Source organism: Saccostrea cucullata, unplaced genomic scaffold (assembly GCF_032062105.1).
Source record: "Saccostrea cucullata isolate Sc308-1 unplaced genomic scaffold, CSIRO_AGI_Scuc_v1 ctg1530, whole genome shotgun sequence".
Lineage (NCBI taxonomy): Eukaryota > Metazoa > Mollusca > Bivalvia > Ostreida > Ostreidae > Saccostrea > Saccostrea cuccullata.
In genome coordinates this window covers 135,356-159,833 of record NW_026929346.1, presented here as the reverse complement: position 1 = coordinate 159,833, position 24,478 = coordinate 135,356, and the positions used below count along the sequence as shown (strand labels likewise).

Below are 24,478 nucleotides of genomic sequence, written 5' to 3'. Positions count from 1 at the left end.
GACCTCCATCATTTTTTTTCGCCTTCTGTATAATCAATTTTCTACCAACTAAACCTTATTTGTATAAAAGGGAAGGGGGGGGGGGGGGGGCTAATTCGCCCCATCTTTTCAGTTATATTCATTATTTATGTATTTTTTGTATGCAAATAAATTTTTTTTTAATATTGCATACTTATTTCTGATCTATGCTAAGTGTGTTTTGCTTTGTATTATTTCTTGCTAACGTATACATATGACTTATTTGATTATTCTGTCATGTATTTTAGTAAATAATTGACCTCCTCTATTCCTCTACTGAATATTATGTCTTGTCTTTAATAAGGAGGTTACGTTATTCAGATACCCATTAAAAAGGTTTCATTCTGATTTCATTAAAAATGCATTTAATTGACGAACAAAATGTTTTTCTATGAAACGGAGACATTTGTCAAGAATTCAAATGTGAGATTTTCTTTATTCTGATTTGTTTTTATAACTTCTAATGGTAAATATGTATCAATGGTAGCTTTTTTTTCAAGAAATACAAAAAGTAAATAAAAAATAGAAGGCATACGTAAGTGAGTTCTATATACCAAATAATCTCGAAGTAAAGTACGAATGAGAATAAGTGTTAATCTTTAAGACATAGCATCCATTCTTGCTTCCAGAGGAAATCAATATAAAAAAATAGAAAGCTTTTAAGATTTAATGTTTTATGAGAAATGTATCCGAATGCATGAAACAGAGCATGCAGGAGATCATTATTAAATGCGTGCAATAACAATAGGATTGATATTAAAGGGTTAAATAAGTAATGTATAAATAGTCAATCGAAAACAATTATCATCATTATATTTTATTCATTTGCTAAAAAAATCGATTTGTGATGCAATTATGATTGATAAACCTGATTTATCTTTATACACAGCATATTACATTAAAACCTCTTCTGTCTTGAAGAAGACGACGACCATGTCTGAATGTAAACCAATCCACGAATGATGTCAAGATCATCTTGAGAAATTTAAGCCAAATACTAAGTATTTCCTTCTACTAGAAAAATGGTATAGGAAGGCTAGGATTACAGTGTATTTAATGAACTATTATCATGTAATAACCATGGCAAGTCCAATGGAATGTAGAGCATTTTTTGAAATAAACTTTTATTTAGATATTACACACTTCGATTATGAATCAATGTCTTCAACAATCTTTTTCATTTTTTTGTTTTTTTAATACAGTTAAGTGTCTAACTTTCCCCCCAGAATGAGATTTGCCTTTAAGTGCAATATGTGTGAAATGCTTAACTGAAAAGAAAATCATGTATATCAGACGTAAAATATGAGAGACCATGTTAAATGACATGTTCTTTAAATGTATATGTTAAAGATCCCGTGAACAGATTTCTTTTCAACTGAAAATTATATCTACCATTTATATTTTGTAGAGAAATCAACGATAGATGTCAACTTCAACAGACATCAGCCCGATCAGGGATAAAATTATTGCTTCTAAATACAAAAATGTTCAATATTTCGTCTTCATTATTGTAATTATTTTGTGAAATAAAATATTTTTAAGATTGCGTTTTCTGTTATTCGTTTGTTTTCAAAACCCAGAAAAGGTAAACAAATGTAAATTTGCTATTTTATTCTTAAGTTCGAATATTTATCGCATCTGGTTAAAATTTGTCAAGCTCTGGAATAAATTGAGTATTTTAAATTGCAAACAAAAGATTTCAATTCAACGTCACTTCATGTGAATTTTTCGTTATAATAGGTGAAGTTTTGCATTCATTTCAAAAAAATATTTCTAAATACAACGCTAACATTACATGCATCTCTTGAAAAAAATGTGAAGAAAGGGTCTTTTAAATATGAAGGGTTTTAAAATACTTTATCATCGTTTTGTTGCAGCGTGTAATCCTGGTAGTTATGGAAAGGATTGCAAAGAGGTCTGCGGACATTGTGAAGGCAATGAACCGTGTAATCACATCAATGGATCGTGTCCAGGATCATGTGAACCGGGATATGCGGGAGAAATGTGTTTAACAAGTAAGATGTTCCTTGACTCTATGTATTTTATGAAATAAATGTGAATTTATAAAGGCATTTAATTTTGCACCACTATCATCTAAATGTTCCTTCCCAATCTTGTGAAAGACTGAAGTTATGCATTTACAATGTTTGCATATGTAGAGCGTGTGTCCAATCTTTGTGATTAGAAAAATATTGGTTCGTGAAAGCAGAAGAGTTAATAGTATTCTATAAATGAAAAACAGAATTTACATGATGTTATTCTATTTCTAATGTCAATGTAATTTTGACGTACACAGAATGCGGAAGCGGGCGCTATGGAAGAAATTGTAGCTCTGCTTGTGGACATTGTGCGAATAATGCAACTTGTGATCCAATAACTGGCGCCTGTCCTGAATGTGCACCAGGATGGACTGATTCGGGAGACAACAAATGCGACAGAGGTTTGATTTTTTTCTCATATCTTTTGACTTTTGTTAATAATCGGTAAAATGTGTATAGAAAAGATATTTCGGGAACAATTTTGGAAGGCGGAGAGACAATCATTTCAAATTTGTAATCTACATTTAATGATAATGCGTACATCTTTTAAAATATAATTATGCATATTCAGATATGAATATTATATTTATTCAGTCAATTCAACATAAAAACTACATACACCTGAAAAAATATACCTCCTAATAAAACCAAATATAAATCAAATGCAAAATAATGACAAATAAATTTTATCCTAATATATAGAGAACGGCATCTTTACCACTTTCCATCTTCGTTGATGATATATGCTTTTACTTTTCAATACTGTATTGTTTTTAATTGAATGCGTTTACATGTAATGATACAAAAATTGCATTTACAGTGTTAAATGAAGCAAACTTGGAAAAATAAGATAATATCAAAGAAAATGTAAAGCTTTACCTCCGTTCCAAGGAAACAATAATTTATACCATTTTCAATTATAATTTCAATGCCAGTAAGAAATCAAGAAATTATATTTTAAACATAGAGGATACCATATTTCTATATCTTAAAATTTCACTTTAAAGATTTTGTTAGTGTTTATTGCGTAAGTTCCTCTCGAGAATTTTTTCACTCATATGGAGACGTCACCACTTGCCAATTGGGAGCTGCAAATTCTGTCCTATACTCGGCCTTCGTGACCATTAATCAGCGTAGTGTCTTTATTCTGCCAACACCTACCGAGAGACGAGGCCTCAGATTATATGATACGATTCAAAGGACCGGTCTCCACGTCCCAAAGTCACATTCGAACCCACAACATAGAGATCAACTCCTTAATCTCAGACTCTAGAACATAAAGGCGCTATAACGACCGAGCTACGCGAGCGATAACTTGAAGATTTGAAAAGAATAGCATAAATCAATTTTAATGTCCAATAAAGTTTCATATAATATATATCATTACATAGTATATTTATGGTTCCAATATAATTTATACAAGGGCAAACATTTTTTAACACTATTTATTATATAGTTTATTTATATTCCCTATATAATCTATACAAGCGCAAACAGTTCATAATACTACATATTCACTGGATTTGAGGCCGTATTCACCGGAGGGTCATTGCGCGTGCAGCTGCATTATGACGTCACAATCAATACCTCAAACAGCGTTGTAAACAATGGTTGCAACGGCCGCAGCGAGCTACGTATCTGAGCAGGAAAATATTATACAAACCTATTTCAGGATTATTTCTAAACATTTGGACGTCTTACACATAGCGAAACTCGGAGATGACAAACTGTAATCTGGGCATTTTTTAATTTCTCAACAACAGTTCGTAAATGAAAATGGTGTCGTCATTCAGCCTTCAATGTCTTATTTATTCAAATTTCGACTATATAATAATACAATTATGGACTCTTTTGGTGTTGAATATGATTTGTTATTCACCAGAAAAATATCCATATTGACCTTGGCTTCGCCTCGGTCAATATGAATATTTTTCTGGTGAATAACAAATCATATTCAACATCAAAAGAGTCCATAATTGTACAATAATCACCGGATTTGAGGCCGTATTCACCGGAGGGTCAGTGCACGTGCAGCGGCATTGTGACGTCAAAATCAACATCTTAAACATCGTCGTAAACAACGGTTGCAACGGTCGCAGCCAGCTATGCATCTGAGCAGGAAAAATGATTGAAATCTATTGCAGGATTTAAAAAAAAACCATTTTGATGTTACACATAGCGATAATTGTTACTTTTTTATTTTCAATGGCGTAAGTTCGTAAAAGTATCTTTATGCAGTCTTCAGTGTCTTATTTATTCAAACCCGTACTATATAATAAAACAATTATGGACTCTTTTTTGTGTTGAATATGGCTTCGCTTGGGTCAATACTGACATTTTTCTGGTGAATAAAAAACCATATGCAACACAAAAAGAGTCCATAATTGTATAGTATGCATTTGACGATATTTTTTTCATGATTTGCTTAAGGGAGTAGGCTATATAGCATTTCAAATCTATGATATTAAACAACTGTTTTTTTCTTATTTCAATTATATTTCAGCCTGCAATGACGGTTGGTTCGGTAAAAAATGTAAACAACGTTGTGGTTACTGTAGAGACGATGAACCGTGCCATCACGTGACCGGATCCTGTTTAGGGTTCTGTGAACCTGGATATCTTGGGGATAAATGTGACGAAAGCGAGTTTTCTCAACTTCTTGCAATACAGAGGAAAATGCTCAACTCCGTAAGAGAACTGCTTTCTTTCAAACGACGAAAAGTTGGACTGATTGCTAACATCACGTCCCCCACTGACCTCAAATAAGAGAAATGTTCTCTGAAAGACTCAAAGAATGATGTGTTTACATTGCATTGATTTGCAAACAATGTTATCATTTGTAAACTTAAATGTAATCCATTTGCTGAGGACAAGCAGCACTGTTTCATAAGTGAAGATATTACAATAAGTTTTTTTTTTATTCACAATGTTTCTTGTTTTTTCTTTATTTTATGCTTATTATCTTTTATTTTGTATCCGCAACAAGGTTTCATATTTTTTTTCACTGACATTCACTGACACTAACATTGAATTTATATCATATACCCATATGTTTAATTAGCATGAAATAATAATAATAAAATCTCTTTTATTTTAATGACAATACGTGTTCTTTTCATTTTTGTCTTGGCTTGAGCTCTTGAAATGGGCCAGTTATGTAATTATTTGCTTGTTAGTTTATATTGCTAAAACCACATTTTTTTGCATGTAAGTAGAATTGAAAAAAAAAATACTCGGAATTGCCGAAAAGGCTGACATTTATTTCAAAATTGTAAATCAGTAAATTCTGTCTTTCTTTCATTCTCAGGATCATTGTCTCGCTGTTGTTTTTCTATTTTGAAGCATTATAGAAACACTTCAAAATTTCTTCAGAATGATACAGAAACATTACTTTTTTTTCAAAAAATTCTATTTCATAGTCTATTGATTTCCTTTAAACAACTGTGTAAAGTTTTAGAGTCTCCTTTGCTTTTATGAAAGAATGATATTAAATCTTTTAAATTTTGAGGAAATTTTATTATTTTAATAATTTGGATTATTTATTTCCTTTCATTTCGTTCGGTTGTTTCTGGACAAAAACTTGAAGCATACCTGGCGACAAATTGAACAAAAGATTATAAAATAGGATATGACACTCACAGGATAAAACTACACCATCCCATCAAGTGAATGGCAACTGAAAGTTCGGGAAAGATCACTAATAAACATAACTCCGTCATGCAGACCTCTTCCAGTTAACAGAGTTCCACCCTATTTTGTTGAGTATAGAAGGTTTTCAATGTTACTAGCGATATACGAAGTTATTGAACAGTAAATCTAGACATCAATATTATTTGTTAAATTTATTCATTAATTAGTCATGTATGAAAAAATATTAAGATCAAGAAAAAGAGAATACACTTATTAAGGTCTTCCGTCTTCACGGAAGACCTTCTAGTGATTCTACTGTTTCTTATAATTATTATTTTTCCCCCACAATTTTGTGCAGGCGATTTCTCGAAAACTATCCAGTGGTTTTCAGTGAAATTTTCAGGAATTATGCGTCATTATATGAAGTTGTGGCATGAGAAGGAAAATTTGGAATACTCACCTTTGGTTCCAAGATATTGACAGTTTTCTGATTTTAAAATGGATTTTTGTTCCCCCTTTTCTTCAAAAATGGCTTAAGATATTAACTGGAGACTTGTTAGAGATGATAGATGATGACTTCTAGATTTGTGGAATCACCTTTTCGTGCGTCGTTATTACTTCCGGTTGCTATTGGAAGCGAAATTAAAAAGTCCGTATTTTCTAACTTTTTTGTTTTTCAATATTTTTATCTATTTTTGGAATGTTAATAGAAACCTTTCTTTTAATGCTTACTATATAATTTGTTTGAATATATTGATAAATCCAAACTCTAGATATTAACATTACAAATCTGAAGCGGGTCCAAAATGGCGGCTGTCTCTGTCAACTCCGACATTGCGCAAGTGAGGGTTTACGGAGGCAGCCGAGCGTTTGTTTAAACAGAAGTAACCTAAGAATAAATGAAATGTAAAAGAATACTTGGATTGTCACGTCGTAGTTAAGTTGCAATTCTGCAAACTAAGTTTTAATCCATATTCGTCTCAAACATCTTCTGTAATTAGCTTTGGCTGGTTCTCAGAGAAGAAAAAGAAACGACTAAATGTGATAATGAAATACGATACTTAATATATTTTGCTTTTTGCGGATAATCATATTTTAAATCATAGTTATAAGTAATAGTTTTTAAGAAACAATATTGATGTATATAGTAAGTATTAAACGCAAAACCACTGTTTTCCCATGCACACTTGTGTCATATTAAACAGATAAAAAAGACAAATGTAAGAAAACTTTTTTTTTTAATATTCTTGTCTCAAAGATCTGATCAAGCTATTGAACATAAATGTAATCTAATTCCTTGACTTGCGTAGGGCGACACATGTTTTTCGGCGAAACATTTCAACCTTTTAATGAAAGTTTAAGTAATCGGGATCGTTCACTATGGGAATAAACAGGAAATTTTGAAAAAGTTAAAAATTATAGCATTTTTGCTGATCTAGTGTTACTTACATGTATCTACGTGGAATGTGTTAAATATTCTCTCTTGACCTTGAAATTGTAGCTATAAGAACGTTCTTTTTTTAATTTCCATTGAAGCTATCACACCTATTTTATGGAACATTCCAAGGATAAGGCTCTAAGATTTACTCGTGGCGTTTGATGCAAAATTATGAATAGTGTCCCATCTTTCATTATTGTAGAACAGATGTACTGTTGCAGAAGTATATACAAGTACATTTAGACCTGTGGTCCCAATAGCGTAATAGTAAGCTATTTGAATTTTCACGCTAGCGACTCGGGTTCAATCCCCTTTGTTTTCATTAAAAGTTTTATCAATTTTTTCAGCTCGATTTTGTGGTGTTTTTTTTTTCAGAATCGAACGGAAGACCTCTCGTTGCTCGCAACGAGTTTCGTTTCTAGTTTCCAATTTATTCTTTTAAACTTTTCCTTTTTGATAAATATTTAACTTATATCTTGTAAAGTGAAGTTTTTTGCCATCGTTGCTAACTAGAAACCAGGAAATAATAAATAAAGTCATTGAAATTGGATTTGTAAAAACAAATTGGATCAGACAAAACTGATTTTATCTTTTTTCTAGAGCATCTCACACAGGAAATATGTATCTTATCAGCGTTGTTCAGATTAGTTTAACATGTATCTTTTAACAGCAATTTACTTTTTGCAGGCTCCTTTGTTTGCAAAAGGAAATTGACAATTAAACGTCACTCCATAATATTTTTTTTGTTTTGAAATCTAAAATGTTTGGTTCTATCTGCTCACAAATAAATATGCTGAAATTACTTTTCATTGTTATATTTGGTTATGATGTTAAACAAGATGGACTCTTATTACTATTTTCAAATGCTGTTGAGTATATGGATAATGATTCTCTCAATGGTGAATTCTTATGGTAAGTGAATTGCTCTTATAGATTCTTATAATTCTCTTATAAATTTGATATTCAGCTGAATTTCTTTGTTATGTAAAAAAATAAATTTCTCATAATTAAATAAAATAAAAAGCATACAATTGTAGAAAAGGAGGAGTAAAAAGCAAAAACAACTTGAAAACAGTTTGATCCTATAATTATCCAGGAGGGTCACAAATCCCACTTTAGATAAATAGCCACATCATTTTAAGATAAGAGTAATTAAATTACAAAGACAGAAAATTTTTATTTGTCTACTTTTTGGAAAAAAAAATGTTGAGGTAAAGATGATAAAAGACACAAGCTTTAAGTTTTTGAAAAGGGCGATCAGTAGTGATTATTTTCATTATACGGACATGAAAATTTTACAGTTAGTATCTTTATACATTGTAAATAATGTATCACTCGTCGAACAAAGAAAAACAAAAACACGGAATCATGAATTTCATAATTATTTGGTTATCATGCACGTATTACACAGAAAAAAATTAACGCAAAGTGTTTCTCAGAAATTATTATCATCATATGGATACTTCATGATTGTGTTTTTAAAATAAACGATAGGCTTTTGGATTATTTAAAATTAAAAGTTCTGAGGGTTTATGTCTGCCGGCGTATTATATATATAAGAGCATGCTTTGCCTTTCAAAAAATTGGAGAACGAGTCAAGCTATCAAGAAACAAGTTGAAGAAGAAGAATATGTCGCTTTGAAACATTATTTTACAGTTTTCTAGATCATGACTAGGAGCAATCCGTGGGTGTGACTGTTGGACATGGAATGCTTACTCCTCTACTGCGCATGATCCCAACTCCTATGTTTTAGAGATCATAAACTGAGCATAGACTTAAGTCAAAATTTCATATCAATATAACTTTTTTAAAAAAAAATTGATAACAAGCAAAATTTTTACCATCAGTTTAAATTTTTTGGTAACATGACAAGCTTTTCAAAATCAAATTTTTTACTTAAGTCTGTTCTCAATTTATGGTCTCCAGGTCTTAATTTGTATTGTAATCGAATTTTGTGCATAATTACTGTTTCATCCATGGAAATTTAAGGAACTTAAATGTTTTGCAAGTTTTTGAAATTATTTGGGAAATGAAACTTCTTTTAACAAAATAAGAACAATTAGATGCATTTCTGTCAACAAATTCAAAGTTTTGTAGGTCAATAGCGTGTGGGATATTTACATGACTTTGCATATCAATTAAATAATTCTTAGTATACAAAGAAGACTAAATTCTTGTCTATCAGCATGTCATGTGTTGTTTTCTATGTCTTGTTTCTTGTCTATTTTAGAGCAGAAAATATTAATAATAAACTAGCTTGAAAGTTGAATACATGTATTTAAAATAACGTCGAGGACTTTTCACTTAAAGTTTCAATTCTAAAAATGTTTAAGGATTTGAAACATATAAAGTGGATTTTTTGGTTATTTTTCGAGATTTTCTGCAAAAAACTGTATTCAACTCAAATTAAAAAAAAATCGAAGCAGGAGCAGGTTAAACACATCTCTTTCAAATAACAGGCGGAAGCAGGTACCATTGAGAAAAAAGATCTTCCATGTTGACGAGTTAGAGAATGTCACTATGTGCATTTTAACCACTGTGATTAATGAACAACATTTTAGCATTTCATGATTATGATATATGGCTTTCTTGCATTCAAATATGTAATATTTACATTCGCTGTGTTTTTCTAGTAAGCCTATTGTAAAATTGATTTGAAAACCATTTTCGTGTATACTCACGCGTAAAAATATAAAAGAAGAAACGTGTGTTAACGTGACGTCACAATGAGGCTGCAACGACGTTAGTAAAAATGCAACGATATAGAGCAGCGAGAAATTCAAATACTGAGTATATTTTTTGTGTTTCCAAACAAGTACAATGTAAATATAAGGAATGTTTTTAAGATTAGTGTGACTTATTGGTGTGTGAATAACACAGGCTTGCACGTAGGCATATTTTTCATGAAGCGCTAGCGCACTTCATGAAATATGCCTACGTGACAAGTCTGTGTGATTCACACACTAATAACTCACACAAAACTTAAAAACATTCCTTAAATAAAAATACACTGTTTCGTTTTTTATTTTTATTTTGATTTTAGCAATTTTAACATTTAAATATAAAGTTTAAAATGACATACATTGTCGTCTGATTTTTAGTAAATATATTGCATGATCATTCAGCCAGAGCAACCAGCAGTTCCACTCATGTTTTTGGGTCCTTCTCTGGAAATGCAGCCAAAACAATTGACGGAAATTATAACCAGACCTGGGCAGAATGCATGTTCACAAAACTAAAGCAATCGGAAGCCTGGTTAATGATAGATATTGGAAATATCGTCAACATAAAAAGTGTTAAAATATGGTATCGGAATGACGGTAAGAATACATGCAGATTAAGGCAAAAGTATAAATGAAAAAATAAGCTGATTACAAGAAAAGCTGTTGCTATTATATTGTATCTAAAAACAAGAGGCCCACGGGCCTTATAGGTCACCTGAGTATTGTGCAGCGACTTTCAAACAATTAAATTTGGTTCGTGTTTAAACCGGAGGCCATAAAATTCACAATTTACAATTTTGATAGAGGCACCATTGCTTATCATAATTATTAACTAGCATGCTTACTCTATTTACTTGATACCCAGAGGTAGATCAGAGTAACAAAGAGAAAATGCACTTCCACTTTATAACCAGTTGTGCACCTCACCCCAAAGGAACCACTGACCCAGGGCCATATATTTCAAAATTTTGCAAATTTTATCATAAAATGGTTGATTAATACCAAAGAGCAGATTTCAAAGCATTAATTTATTTTCAGGCTATGTAACCACACCCCACCCCTTTCACCCTGGGGGCATTAAATACCACTTTGCTAGATGCACCTTTCTTCATCATAAATATATTTATACTTGGATCATTGGCTTAAAACCCAGAAGCAAAGAAAAATATTTACAAAGAATAAATGTATTTTTACTATGTAATCAATAGAGCCCCGCCCTAACACCAGAACCCCTGACCCTGGGGCCATAAAATTCACAAATCTGGAAGAGGCACTCTTGCTCATCATAACTATGTGCTTAGTTAGTTTATCTAATACCCAGGAGCAGAGAAGAAGATTTTCAAAGAAATAATGCATTTTCACTATATAATCTATAGAGCCCCGCCCTAACACGAGAACCCCTGACCCTGGGGCCATAAAATTAAGAGTTTTGGAAGAGGCACTCTTGCTCATCATAACTATGTGCTTTGTTAGTGTATTTAACACCCAGGAGCAGAGAAGAAGATTTTCAAAGAAATAATGCATTTTCACTGTATAATCTATAGAGCCCCGCCCTAACACCAGAACCCCTGACCCTGGGGCCATAAAATTCACAAATCTGGAAGAGGCACTCTTGCTCATCATAACTATGTGCTTAATTTGTTTATTAAATACCCAGGAGCAGAGAAGAAGATTTTCAAATAAATAATGCATTTTCACTATATAATCTATAGAGCCCCGCCCTAACACCAGAACCCCTGACCCTGGGGCCATGAAATTCACAAATCTGGAAGAGGCACTCTTGCTCATCATAACTTTGTGCTTAGTTAGTGTATTAAATACCCAGGAGCAGAGAAGAAGATTTTCAAAGAAATAATGCATTTTCACTTTATAATCTATAGAGCCCCACCCTAGCACTAGAACCCCTGACTCTGGGGCCATGAATTTCACAATTTTAGTAGAGGACTCAATGCTCATTACATTCCTGCTAACAGTTTGCCTGCTTGATGTCCAGGAGTAAAGAAGAAGATTTTTAAAGATTTCATTAATTTTAGTGGTTTTGACCCCACCCCTCAGGGCCCAGGGGGGCGGGGACCATGAAATTCACAATTTTTGTTCCCCCCCACCCATAGATGCTGTATGCAAAATTTGGTTGAAATTGGTTCAGTGGTTTCAGAGAAGAAGCTGAAAATGTTCAAATGTTAACACACGACACACGACGCATGACGTACGACGGACGACAACGGACGAAAACGGATAGCAATAGGTCACCTGAGTTACTCAGGTGACCTAAAAAACTGTGCTTTGAATTTTTATATATATAAAAAGATATTCTGACGATTTTGTTATACTTCAATGAATTTTAAAGCATTAAAATGTATTTAGAAATATTATTTATATTCTTTCTAAATGGTATTATGTTTGTACTTTAAATCGTGATTTCAGTTATGTCCTTTGATCGCAAGCTTACATTTTTAGGCCTGTGGGGAACAAACGGGCTTCGAGGATTTTCCATTTTTGCCTCCAATAATTCTACATTTCACGAAAATGATAGATGTTACCAAGACAGTGGAGAAAAAGAACTTGATGCTGTATTCGAAATTTCTTGCCTTTGAACGGCGAGATACATAAAGATATATACAGATAAGCCATATTTTGCGAATGATGTTGTTCTTGAAATCTGCGAAGTAGAGATTTACGGTATGATTTAAAACATAAACAATTATTTTGCAATGGAAATATTCATTAAAAAAATAGCAATTTGATTAAACAAGGAAACAATTTAAAATGAATTTAAATGTTTAAACTGACTATTTAAAGATTTTAAATCATGGGAAAAATTACATACATATACACGAAAAATTAAGATAAAATCTGTCAAGTATCAATTTCAGGTTGTCCTCGTCAAAAATTTGCTGCAAACTGTTCTACATGTGACTATTGTAAGAATGACTGTGATATCAATGGACAATGTGACGGTAAAGGATGTGCACATGGAAATTTTCGTCCTCCTTCTTGTAGAGGTGAGGTTAATTCTCAGAAAATTATCAATCATCACATTGATGTAAAGTTTTGAAATATATTCGTTCTGGTCTTAACTTAGTAGTAGGTTACAGTACCCATATCGTTATCTCTACAACTCTATCGTGTACCATCGTGCATCTATCCTATCGTATCATATCGTATTGTGTTTTCCATTTGTCAGGTTTTGCGTTTCTATCGTCTTTGTGTTCATCAAGTTCTATTGTATATAGCGTTTTAGAACATGACCTACTTATTCAGCCAATCAAATGGTTCCATTTCTCGCGAAGAATTGATTCTTCATGGTGAAGAATTCTTCTATTTCTGAAATATTTCACAATGTCTGATTGGTTCACTTGACAGTTATATGGGTGTGTTTTTATTGGTTTTTGTTCAGCACACAAAAGAAACTATTCAAAACCCACGTGCTGTTTACAACAATATTTAAACTTTCGAGGCCATGCTACACTTTTTTCCCACTGTAATCTTTTGTTGCCTTTCTGAATATTATTTTTTTTTATATTTCGGTACATGCAAAAAATACAACAATCGTCATGTAAATAAGAGACGAACCTTGTCTTTCAAGACAGATTTAAATCACAATTTTCATAAAAGTTTTATTTAACCCTAGACTGTGAAACCCACTCCTGCTGACTAGGGCCTTGTCATTTTAATACCATCATTTTTCAAAAATATAGATATTACGATTCTTGTTATAAGGATATTCATTAGTTCAGTAGCTTTGATATCTTCACCATACCATTTCCCAGTAAATTATCAAGCTATTTCCCGTGCTAACCTAAATGGGTTGGAGTCCATTCTGAAACTGCGTGTGTTCGATATTGATTGCGTGCTCGATATCTACAACGAGCAGTCAAGTTGAGCATTATATATGACAAAGCAGTGGGAGTGTAATTTTAATCCATTTATTTGATTGGCTGAGGTTCTGTTCTAAGTCAGTAAGATCACATGAAATCTTTGTCAAGAAGAATGGGCTCCGCTTCGCTGCGCCCATTCTTCATGACAAAAAATTCTCTTCACATGATCTTACTATTACTTGTGTTTATTGTGTTCTATCGTGTATTTTTTTTGCGTTTATCATGTAAATTCGGAAACCCACGCTTTTGATCTGACCAAAACACAACCAAGATATTCCGAGATCATTTTTCGTTTTGTTACATGTAGCTTAAGTACAATTACTAAATCCGAGAAGAATAAAAGAAAGTTTTGACCCTTGAGGTTTTCATGGTTAAAGAATTCAGCATAGAATAAAAACAACAAGTGGATAAATAGATATTTCATCTACCATTTCTTTAATAAATAAATTATAAAATCAATTAAAGAAAATATTAAATCATAGTCAAACAGAGGGTGCTTATCAAAATTTCAATTCCTTTTTTTTGGTAATAAAATAATCGATTCCGTGTTTTTTTTTTTATGAATTAAATTGTATGGATTTCTTTGTTAAAATGGGCACAGTTCCTTTAGGAAGAGTTTGGGAGAGCAAGGGTGTATGCGTACTAAAAATATAAAAATAAACGCAGGACGTATATATATACGATATTTTTTCCAGACTTATTGTCTGATAATATTAGAAATGAATATATGCCCCTGATCTGCATGTATTCATAATATTTTAAAAATTTTGATAAGAAATTCATAAAGCATATGACATAAATTAAGATGACATAAACACTGATTTTGCCCGCTACCAGAACATTGACACGTATATGAACCTCTCTTATCAGGACATTGTCTTCCTGTTTGGTCAGAACATCTTCTCCTTCTCCCCCTAAATGAAAAATCGTTAACGTTTTTTATGTATTTACCGTGAACAAACCTATACTGCTCTCTCACCTAGAGTCAACTAGTTACCCTAAATACTACTTTGCTTAATGGAGCGCATAATATACTTATTTTCTGGATACTGTTCATTACTTTTTATATTGTCTATTATCTTCTAATTGTTCTTTTTTTCCAAAGGGAATTTAACATTAAATGCATTGTTTTTAATAATTGATATTTAGAAATATGGTCTATTTTGCAAATTAATTTACAATGCAATTGTAGAATGCAATCAAGGCTACTACGGTAGGGACTGTAGTCGTGTCTGTGGACATTGTTCTAAAAATACAACCTGTGATCACGTGACCGGTTCGTGTCCTCTTGGATATTGTGAACCAGGATGGAAACATACCAGTGAAAAAAGATGCGACCAAGGTAACTTACTTAACAACTAAAGTTGCCGATTATTCTCAAATAAATGTATGAGGGCTGTTCAATAAATAAACTCCTGAGCTCTATAACATACAACATAGAAATCATATGACATAAAGCTTGGCTTTCTCTCATTATTGAATCTTTATTGAATTGATCTTAGTTTATGTGACCACTTTTCATAGTTTCATTGTTGGAAGCTGAAAAAAAGGGCTATTCGAGACACTGCATTAAAAATAAATGGTAAAGAATCAGTAAACAAAAGAGAAATTAAACACTTCACAAAAGCTGCTGTTCAACTCGTTAAGAATTTCAAAGAAATATTCACTGAAATATGTAAAATTTACAACAAGCAATGTCTGTTTTTTAGCCCCACATGAGCAGGTGGATTTCAATGAACCAAAATGATATAATGGGCATTAAAAATAGATACCGTCCCTGCCTTTAAAGACTTACAACAATCAGTATACTGTTTGCCAAAATTCAGTAAATTATCACTCAGGATGTTTGATTGACGTAAGAATATCTAAACAATTATTAAAAAAAAAATAGAGTAATCAGCCTTTCTCTGAAATTCAAACAAATAATAAAACTGAATCCATTGCTTTAAATCCTCAAAACAAATTTATAATAACATGCATTTGACAAAAACAGTCAAGGTCTGATAAGAGCAAAGAATTTTCAAAGCATAAAACAATTTTTTCTGCTATTTTCTTAAATATTAGTGGCCTTGTTTTTCAAATTCTTATTCGGGAAGGCAGTTCAATTTCTGGAGAAGACTAGACAAGAACATTTTGCAAAAATCGAAAGGTTTATTAGAAGGTTTTATCAGAATCAGGAATCCACTGCATTAAATCTGTTCATGACAGCATCAAAATCCACAAGCCATTGAGAGTAAAGGATTTTTGGGGATCAACAGATAACTTATGTTTTCTCACACCAACAATATTCGTAAGATCTTTCACCCCTTGACTTGTTTCATTTTCCAAGCTTGATAAAAAAACACCTTCAAGGAAATCATACCATCTACGATATTCCAGATACAAAGGGCCATACTCTAAAGTGTGTTCTAAAACAATCAGAAATTTTATAAAAGTGTAAGGGACATGTGTGTTAATTAAAAATAGAATATTTAAGTGAAATAATTAAAACTAAATCATTGAAAAAACGGGGTTTTTTTTCGTTTCTTTTTGAGCACCTACGACATTATTGAACAGCCCTCTTTTATTATTATTTTGTTTTAATTTTCAGAATGTGATGATGGAGCTTTTGGATTGAACTGTGGCTTTCAATGCAATGGACACTGTGCACGAGGAATGGCGTGTAACAAACTCGACGGAAGTTGTCCTGGAGGATGTGCAGATGGATGGATAAACCACCTATGCAATGAAAGTAAGTGTTGGATATTATATTCAATTCATTATTGGATGTGTTTTTTCACTGTCACGTTTAATCTGAATAACATATTCTTTTTAGATGATAAGTAGAAAACGTTTCAGTTTATTACAATTTAACTGGAGAAAGACAAAAGTAAATTAACGAGTATCGAATAATTAAACCTAAATTTCTTATAATATACCTTAAACAGTTTTTATTGTCATTCTCTGATCTTTAAAAGAACACTTGTGTTTTTTTGAAAGACATTGCAGTTGACACTTTATAAAAAAGTATCTCATACTTGTAGGAATATTTCAATATGACACTCGAACAAATATGTTGGACAAATTATTTTTATAGATCGTGTTCAGCTTTAAGCTTAATTCATCGAAATACTGTAGGCCTAGTAAAATAGTTTACTAAATTACGTAAGATTTTAGTAAATGAAATCAAAGAATTTAGTTTAGAAAGTTATAGTCTTACTGTTTACTAGTATAAAATTCTTAAATTGTCGTTAAGCTTCTTTTTTTTACAGGTATTTTAACATAATGTGCATTGTTTTCAATATTTGATATTTTTAGCTCACATAATTTCAACTTAACATGCCACAAAGTATCTTTGAATAATGGAGATTCCAGTTTGTTCAAATGAAGGACCAAACCCTCTTCCAAGGGGATATAGTTATGAATAAGTGAAAAATTAATGGCATATTTAAAAAAAAATCTTCTCAAGAACCACTGGGCAAAAGATAGATCTTACGTGGAAGCATCCTCTGTAAGTATAGATTCACGTTCCTTCAAATCATGATCTCCAGGAGTAGGGTGGGGCCACAATGGGAGATCAAAGTTTAACGTAGGAATACATAGGAAAAATCTTTAAAAGTCTTCTTTTCAAAAAACCCACTGGGCCTTAAACGATGAAACTTGTGGGGAAGTATCCTCTCTTAGTCTTAATTAAAGTTTATTCAAGTCATGACCCCCAGGGGTAAGGTGGAGCCACAATGGATGATCAAGTTTTTACATAGGAAAAAATGTTAAAATTCTTTACAAGAACAACAAAGCCATGATTGATCATCGATATAAAAGCATCAAAAAGGTAACGTAGATTTAAATTTGATCAAATTATGACCAACCAGGAGAATAAAAGAGCCATTAAAGTGGGTCGTTGTTATACAAATGAATGTAAAGGTTATATCAATCAAAATTTTCATCTTATAAACAGCAAAGGCAGTATATATATATCATATGAATTTAAAAAAATATTTGTAAGAAGTACGGATTTAAGTTTCTTCAAATACCCCCTTTTACTACTTTTATATATATAACCAGGGTTCTCAACATTTGAAGATTTAACAATGGTGGAAGCTGCGCGAAGGCGAAACAACAAATGCGTATTAGACTTCATAACCTCTATTAATCAGTGATTGATTTTACAATTTTTAAACTTTACCAATGCAACACAAAACGCTGAAATAACCAACACTTTTAAAAGGTAAAAAATAATTACTAAATTAAATTAAAAATAATTACGTAAAACTATCTTACTTCACAAATGTACAAAAATTTGCCCCTAAACTGTAGTAATCATTTGAAGGAATTAAAAGAAAAAAAATGATACAGTAACCATGGCAATATTATTCAGAAATTAAAAATTATAAGAATTGTTGTAGCCAATTGTATGAAACGTTTTGTTTAAACTAAATCTGATGACTGTGTTGTATTTTATTTTAAGTTAATACACAAACGAACAATTGGATCAGTGTCCCCCTTTTTTATTAAGGTTCTAATTTTCTAGATATTGCATTTTTAACCGATGTTACTCATTTGTTTACTTCTCCCAGTGCTAAAAATAGTGACACGTGATTTTTTTATATAAACCGGAAGTAACTATAAAACTGAGACGGTGGTTGACACTTGAACATTTTATCAGAAAGATAATATTATAATAGTAAAAACTTTAACACAGAGAATGGGTAATTGATTAAATACAGAGGAATATGAAATTTTGAAAGAGTAATTTTTTTTCTAGCACAGAAACTTGAATCACATGGCGATTATAATGCTCGTACTCGTAACTGTCATCTTTTATAAACCCGTTATCGAATCATGTAGTGAACAAACTGGTGTACCGAAAATTATTTTAACTATCAAAATATCGATCATCAACTGACTGACTCTCTATTGTCACGCTTCACAGCAAAGTCGCTGATTAACGACAGTGTTTGTTTCAGCACGACCCGGCTTTCTCTCGAAAAGCAAGGTGCATGGCAGGCATAATATAAAAACAAATAACCAATCAAGTCATTTAAAAGTAGGTGACAGGACTGAAATGCAGAAGAATTTATTCATGGCAGCTGCCGATTTTAACCAATGCGAAGCTCTTTTAACCATGGCGTACATAAATTTGACCATGGCGGGCCGTCATGGTAAAACCCCTTGTGGAGAACCCTGGTTGAACTGATTTTTGCTTTTACCTTGCCATTTGCTCAGGTGAGCGATGTGGTTCCTTGGTCTCTTGTTAAAATTCTTCTACAATTCCATGTTTTTGTAGAATGCAAGAAAGGCTACTATGGTATGAACTGTAGTCGTGTCTGTGGACATTGTTCTGATAACGAGACTTGTGATCACGTGACAGGATCTTGTCCTTCCGGTCGTTGTGAACCAGGATGGAAACATACCAGTGAAAAAAGATGCGACCAAGGTAACTTAGTAAAGATCTATTTTATCACTTCACATTTTATCTGACTCATCCTTTTTAGAGGATAAGTACAAGGCATTTCAGTTTTTTTACTATACAAAAGGAGATAGACGAATGTAAAATAATCGTATCGAATAATACGTGATATCACCAGTTCCTCGCAGTTATCTAACTTACTACATGTACCACTCTTTTTCGTGGGAGTCCAGAAAACTCTCGCATGATTTCATGACAATGTTTACAGTAGTGACAATCGAAGAATTCGTACAATTTTATGCGGAAAGTACGATGTATTGCCAAGAATTGAACTCCAAATAGTAGATTGTCAAATAAGGAAAGTTAAGAATATTTCATCAGCTTTAAAATGTGAACCTTCAAGATATTTCAAGGAAAATTTAATAAGAAGAGTCTGCTTAGTTAAAAATATCGTAAAATATGTAATATTTTAGGATTGGCTTCTCTCAAAGATTAATTAGACTTGTTCAGCGATTGTTTAGAAGAATATACCACCAAGATTTTTTACTTTACTTGCCTGTCCTTATAAATTATACAATGATCCATCTTGCATTGTTATCAATACATGTAGCACATTTGCCCCCATGCAACAGACGTTTCCTACCTCCATCGCGAAAGAGTTCCGGTATGTGAAGTAATCGCGATATCTAGTATTAAACATGAAATTCTTATCCTATACATTAAAATGTTTTATAACAATTGAAGAGCAGGAAACTAATATTTTTCTTGGTAGCATTTAAAAAAATGCTATAAAAAGGACACATTTGATTTCCTTTTACATTTAAAACTTAAAAAAAACAGTATTTCATATTTGTAGGAGTCGCCTGCGTGGTGCAGTTTTTAGAGCGTCTGCTCTAGAGTCGCAACGTGAGAAATAATCTAATGTCATTAGGTCGGGGCTTCGAGTCCCACTTTGGGACGAAAAGACCAAAGGATTAGATGTATGAGATCGTATAAATCGATATTCAATTGTGGCAGTAGGTGCTTGCACAAAATAAAAGATCACTCACTGTTCGATGGCCCCGAGTGATGAGTATAAGTCAAAAATTTGTAGCTCTCTATCGGCAGGTGGTGGCGTGGCTTCTCCATATAGGTGAAAAGTTTTCGATAGAAACCTGAAACAACATACAACCAATCAATCATATATGCAGAAATATATTTTAATATAAAACAATGTTAATTAGAAAAACTTAACGAAGTTTTATTCTTATTTACTAAATGTTAGTAATTTGCAAAACATGCCTGCTATTGAATAAGTGCAAATATTGCCTTAATCAACCAGTGGATATCAAGGTATATAGTATTTCAACCCTGAATTTTTAAGCTTGTAGTCATGGATGGTACGGCAGAGAATGTCAGGAGCAATGTGGCTATTGTGATGGTAGTGTGGCGTGTCACCATGTCACTGGAACATGTCCTGCTTTATGTCAGCCAGGTTATCATGGGGAGAGATGCAACAAAAGTATGTTGATTTTATTAGGATATTGCATTTTTTCGTTAAAAAATTATTCAATTTGAAAAAGAGACAAGTCTTAAGTTATTCCATTAAAGATACTATATACATAAGTAACTTAATTTACTACAGAAAATAGTTTTTAATATACTACTTTATCGAATCTGTTGTATTTCATTTTAAGTTAACAACAATTTGACCAGTGTCCCCCTTTCTTTCTTAAGGTTCTAATTTTCTAGGTATTGCATTTTTAACTGAGTTTACTCCTTTGTTTACTTCTCCACGTGCCCCAGTGCTAAAAATACTGACACGCTACTTTCAATACAACCGGAAGTAACTATAAAACTAAGACGGCGATCATCAACTGATTGGCTCTTTATTGTCACGCTTCACAGCAAAGTCGCTGATTAACGACAGTGTTTGTTTCAGCACGACCCGGCTTTCTCTCGAGAGGCGAGGTGCATGACAGGCATAGTATAAACACAATTAACTACCCAAATCATTAAAAAGTAGGTGTCAGGACTGAAATGCAGAAGAATTTAATCATGGCGTCTGTCGATTTAAACCATGGCGCAGCTCGTTTAACCATGGCGTACATAAATTTAACCATGCCGAGCCACCAAATAAAACCCCTTGTGGAGAACCCTGGTTGAACTGATTTTTGCTTTTACCTTGCCATTTGCTCAGGTGAGCGATGTGGTTCCTTGGTCTCTTGTTAAAATTCTTCTACAATTTCATGTTTTTGTAGAATGCAAGAAAGGCTACTATGGTATGAACTGTAGTCGTCCCTGTGGACATTGTTCTGATAACGAGTCGTGTGATCACGTGACAGGATCTTGTCCTTCCGGTCGTTGTGAACCAGGATGGAAACATACCAGTGAAAAAAGATGCGACCAAGGTAACTTACTAAAGATCTATTTTATCACTTCACATTTTATCTGACTTATCCTCTAGAGGATAAGTACAAGGCATTTCAATTTTTTTACAATATGAAAGGAAATAGACGAATGTAAAATAATCAGTATCGAATAATACGTAACATCGCCAGTACCTCGCAGTTATCTAACTTACTACATGTACCACTCTTTTTCGGGGAAGTCCAGAAAACTCTAAATCTCGCAAGATTTCGGGGGGACTTAATGTTTACAGTACCAACAGTCTTACAATTTTATGCAGAAAGTACAATGTATTGCCAAGGATTGAACTCCAAATAGTAGATTGTCAAATAAGGAAAGTTTAGAATATTCTATTAGCTTTAAAATGTGACGATTTTCAAGGAAAATTTCATGAGAAGAGTCTGCTAAGTTAAAAATATCGTAACGTATGTAATATTTTAGGATTGGCTTCTCTCAAAGATTGATTAGGCTAGTTCAGCGATTGTTTAGCAAGGTATTCCACCAAGATTTTTTACTTTACTTGCCTGTCCTTATAAATTCTACAATGATCGATCTTGCATTGTATTCCATAGCACATTTGCTCCCATACAACAAACGTTTCCTACCTCAATCGCGAAAGAGTTCCAATATGTGAAGTAATCGCGATACCAAGTATTAAAAATGAATTTCTTATCCTATACATTAAAACGTTTTAGAACAATCGAAGAACATGGAAGTTGTTTGTTGTTAGTAGAATTGAAAAAAAAATTGCTATAAAAAGGACTCATTTGATTTCCTTTTACATTTGAAACTTAAAAAAACCCAGTATTTCATATTTGTAGGAGTCGCCCGCGTGGAGCAGTTGTAAGAGCGTCTGCTCTAGAGTGGCAACGTGAGAAAAGGTCGGGGCCTCGAATCCCACTGTGGGACGTAGAGACCAAAGTTTGAGATGGATGACATCGTATAAACCGATATTTCATTATGGCAGTGGGTGCTTGCACAAAACAAAAGATCCCTCATTGTTTGATGGCCCCGAGTGCCGAGTATAAGTCAAAATTTCTAGCTCTCCATCGGCAGGTGGTGGCGTGGCGTCTCCATATTGGTTAAAAGTTTTCGATAGGGACCTGAAACAACATACAATCAATCAATCATATATGTAGAAATATTTTTTAATATAACACACTGTTAATTCATATAACTTAAGTTCTTATTTACCTAATGTTAGCAGTTTGCAAAACACGCCTGCTTTTGAATAAGTGCTATTATTGCTTAATCAATCATTAGATATCAGGGAATAAAAGTATTTCAACCCTAAATTTTTAAGCTTGTAATCATGGGTGGTACGGCAGAGAATGTCAGGAGCAATGCAGCTATTGTGCTGGAAGTATGGCGTGTCATCATGTCACCGGAACATGTCCTGCCTCATGTCAGCCTGGTTATCATGGGGAGAGATGCAACGAAAGTTTGTTGATTTTATAAGATTTTTTCTCTTTTTCATTAAAAAAAATCATTTAATTTGAAAAAGAGACAAGACTTTAAATTATTCCATTAAAAATACTTTACATAAGAAACTTAACTTACTACAGAAGATAAGTTTGAATATAATAAATGAAGATTACGAAATTACGAAGTTTTATTGCAGAATGTACAAAAGTTGTTTTTTTCTATTTATTTCAAACCCTCTCTTTTTCAAAGCTATTTGAAATTGTATGCTAGTATGCATTGTTTTTTTATTATTGAATATTCAATTTTGCATAGAAATTTCTGATATTTTTTTTTCTTTTTTCAGTTTGCAATGATGGCAGGTATGGTAAAGAATGTCAAGACCTATGTGGTTACTGTAGAGGTAATAAACCATGCCATCACGTGACCGGATCCTGTTCAGGGTTCTGTGAACCTGGATATTTTGGAGATAAATGTGACGAAAGCGAGTTTTCTCAACTTCTTGCAATACAAAGGCAAATCCTCAACTCTGTTCGAGATCTTCTCTATTTCAAACGACAAAGAATTGGACTGATTGCGAATGGAACGACTCCGTCTCATCTCGGATAAGCCAAGAAAAATATTCTTTAAATGACACTAAGAACTCTATGTTCATATTGTATTATTTGGCAAATAATGTTATCCTTATGATTGTTAGATAAACATTAGCTGTGGACAAGATGTAATGTTCCATTAGTGATTTTTTATTCAACTAACTTGACCTATCGAAAAATTAATCTGAAGATATTACAATATTGTACTGATATTATAATATCTTTCCAAGAGTGTTTCTTGTTTCTTCTTTATATTATGCATATTATTCTTTTTATTATGCCTCATTATAATCATTCTGCACAACGATTTTCCCTCACAATCAAGCAATAAATGTATAAAAAATCGCAGTTTCCTTTAATTTGTATAAAAAATATTGTCATGCCTGTTTTTCCTTTCCTAACATTGTACTAATCTTATGTATGTTAAATCAGCATGAAATAAACAATCTTGTTTGTAAATGACAATTGGTGTGTGTGTGTTTTTTTTTTAAAATTACGACTTAGATTCTTTAAATAAATCCTAGGTATCTCTCGACATGCACCTTATGCAAATCAAGCTGTTTTGTTCTAAAAAAAAAATTGACTCTTAGATGTCACTTACATACTTTTCGAGTTTCAAATCCAAAATTTTAGATGTTTAAATGCTCACAATCAATGTGTACAAAACATTTATTCTTAGCCGAATATCGTTTGAGTGTTGACATATATATGGCGCTGAATTTTGAAATCAAAAGCCCGTAACCGGTTGAATGAAACATATGCAGATAACGAACAGAATTCAAGATCAAAAATCCACAAAATAAGTGCAGAGCAAACAGCCATGGAGGAGAGAACATTCCCTGCTGACAGGTTACACCAGCTGTGTTCTCCTTGTCATGATCGGGAAATAGCGGAAAAATCCATCGTCGATTCAGTGCATAAATAGTGGACTTACGTTACCGGTAAGTATGAAAACCGTC

The 24,478-nt window shown here is 32.7% G+C and overlaps 1 protein-coding gene and 1 pseudogene across 1 annotated transcript; both read left to right on the top strand.

Moving 5' to 3' along the window:
* The first annotated feature begins 1,840 nt into the window (after positions 1-1,840).
* On the top strand, positions 1,841-5,154 carry LOC134280549 (scavenger receptor class F member 1-like). The gene is made up of 3 exons (XM_062762991.1): positions 1,841-2,033; positions 2,315-2,458; positions 4,561-5,154. The coding sequence occupies exons 1-3, from the start codon at positions 1,856-1,858 to the stop codon at positions 4,821-4,823; spliced, it is 585 nt and encodes a 194-aa protein (XP_062618975.1). The 5' UTR covers positions 1,841-1,855; the 3' UTR covers positions 4,824-5,154.
* Positions 5,155-7,616: 2,462 nt separating this feature from the next.
* On the top strand, positions 7,617-23,984 carry LOC134280552 (multiple epidermal growth factor-like domains protein 11; annotated as a pseudogene).
* The last annotated feature ends 494 nt before the right edge of the window (positions 23,985-24,478 follow it).

Bases quoted from the DNA above. Each gene is read 5' to 3' on its own strand.
- LOC134280549 (XM_062762991.1), top strand. From the start codon at position 1,856: ATGAAGGGTTTTAAAATACTTTATCATCGTTTTGTTGCAGCGTGTAAT. The intron at 2,034-2,314 runs GTAAGATGTTCC...TGACGTACACAG, and splicing joins GGGAGAAATGTGTTTAACAA to AATGCGGAAGCGGGCGCTAT. The intron at 2,459-4,560 runs GTTTGATTTTTT...ATTATATTTCAG, and splicing joins AGACAACAAATGCGACAGAG to CCTGCAATGACGGTTGGTTC.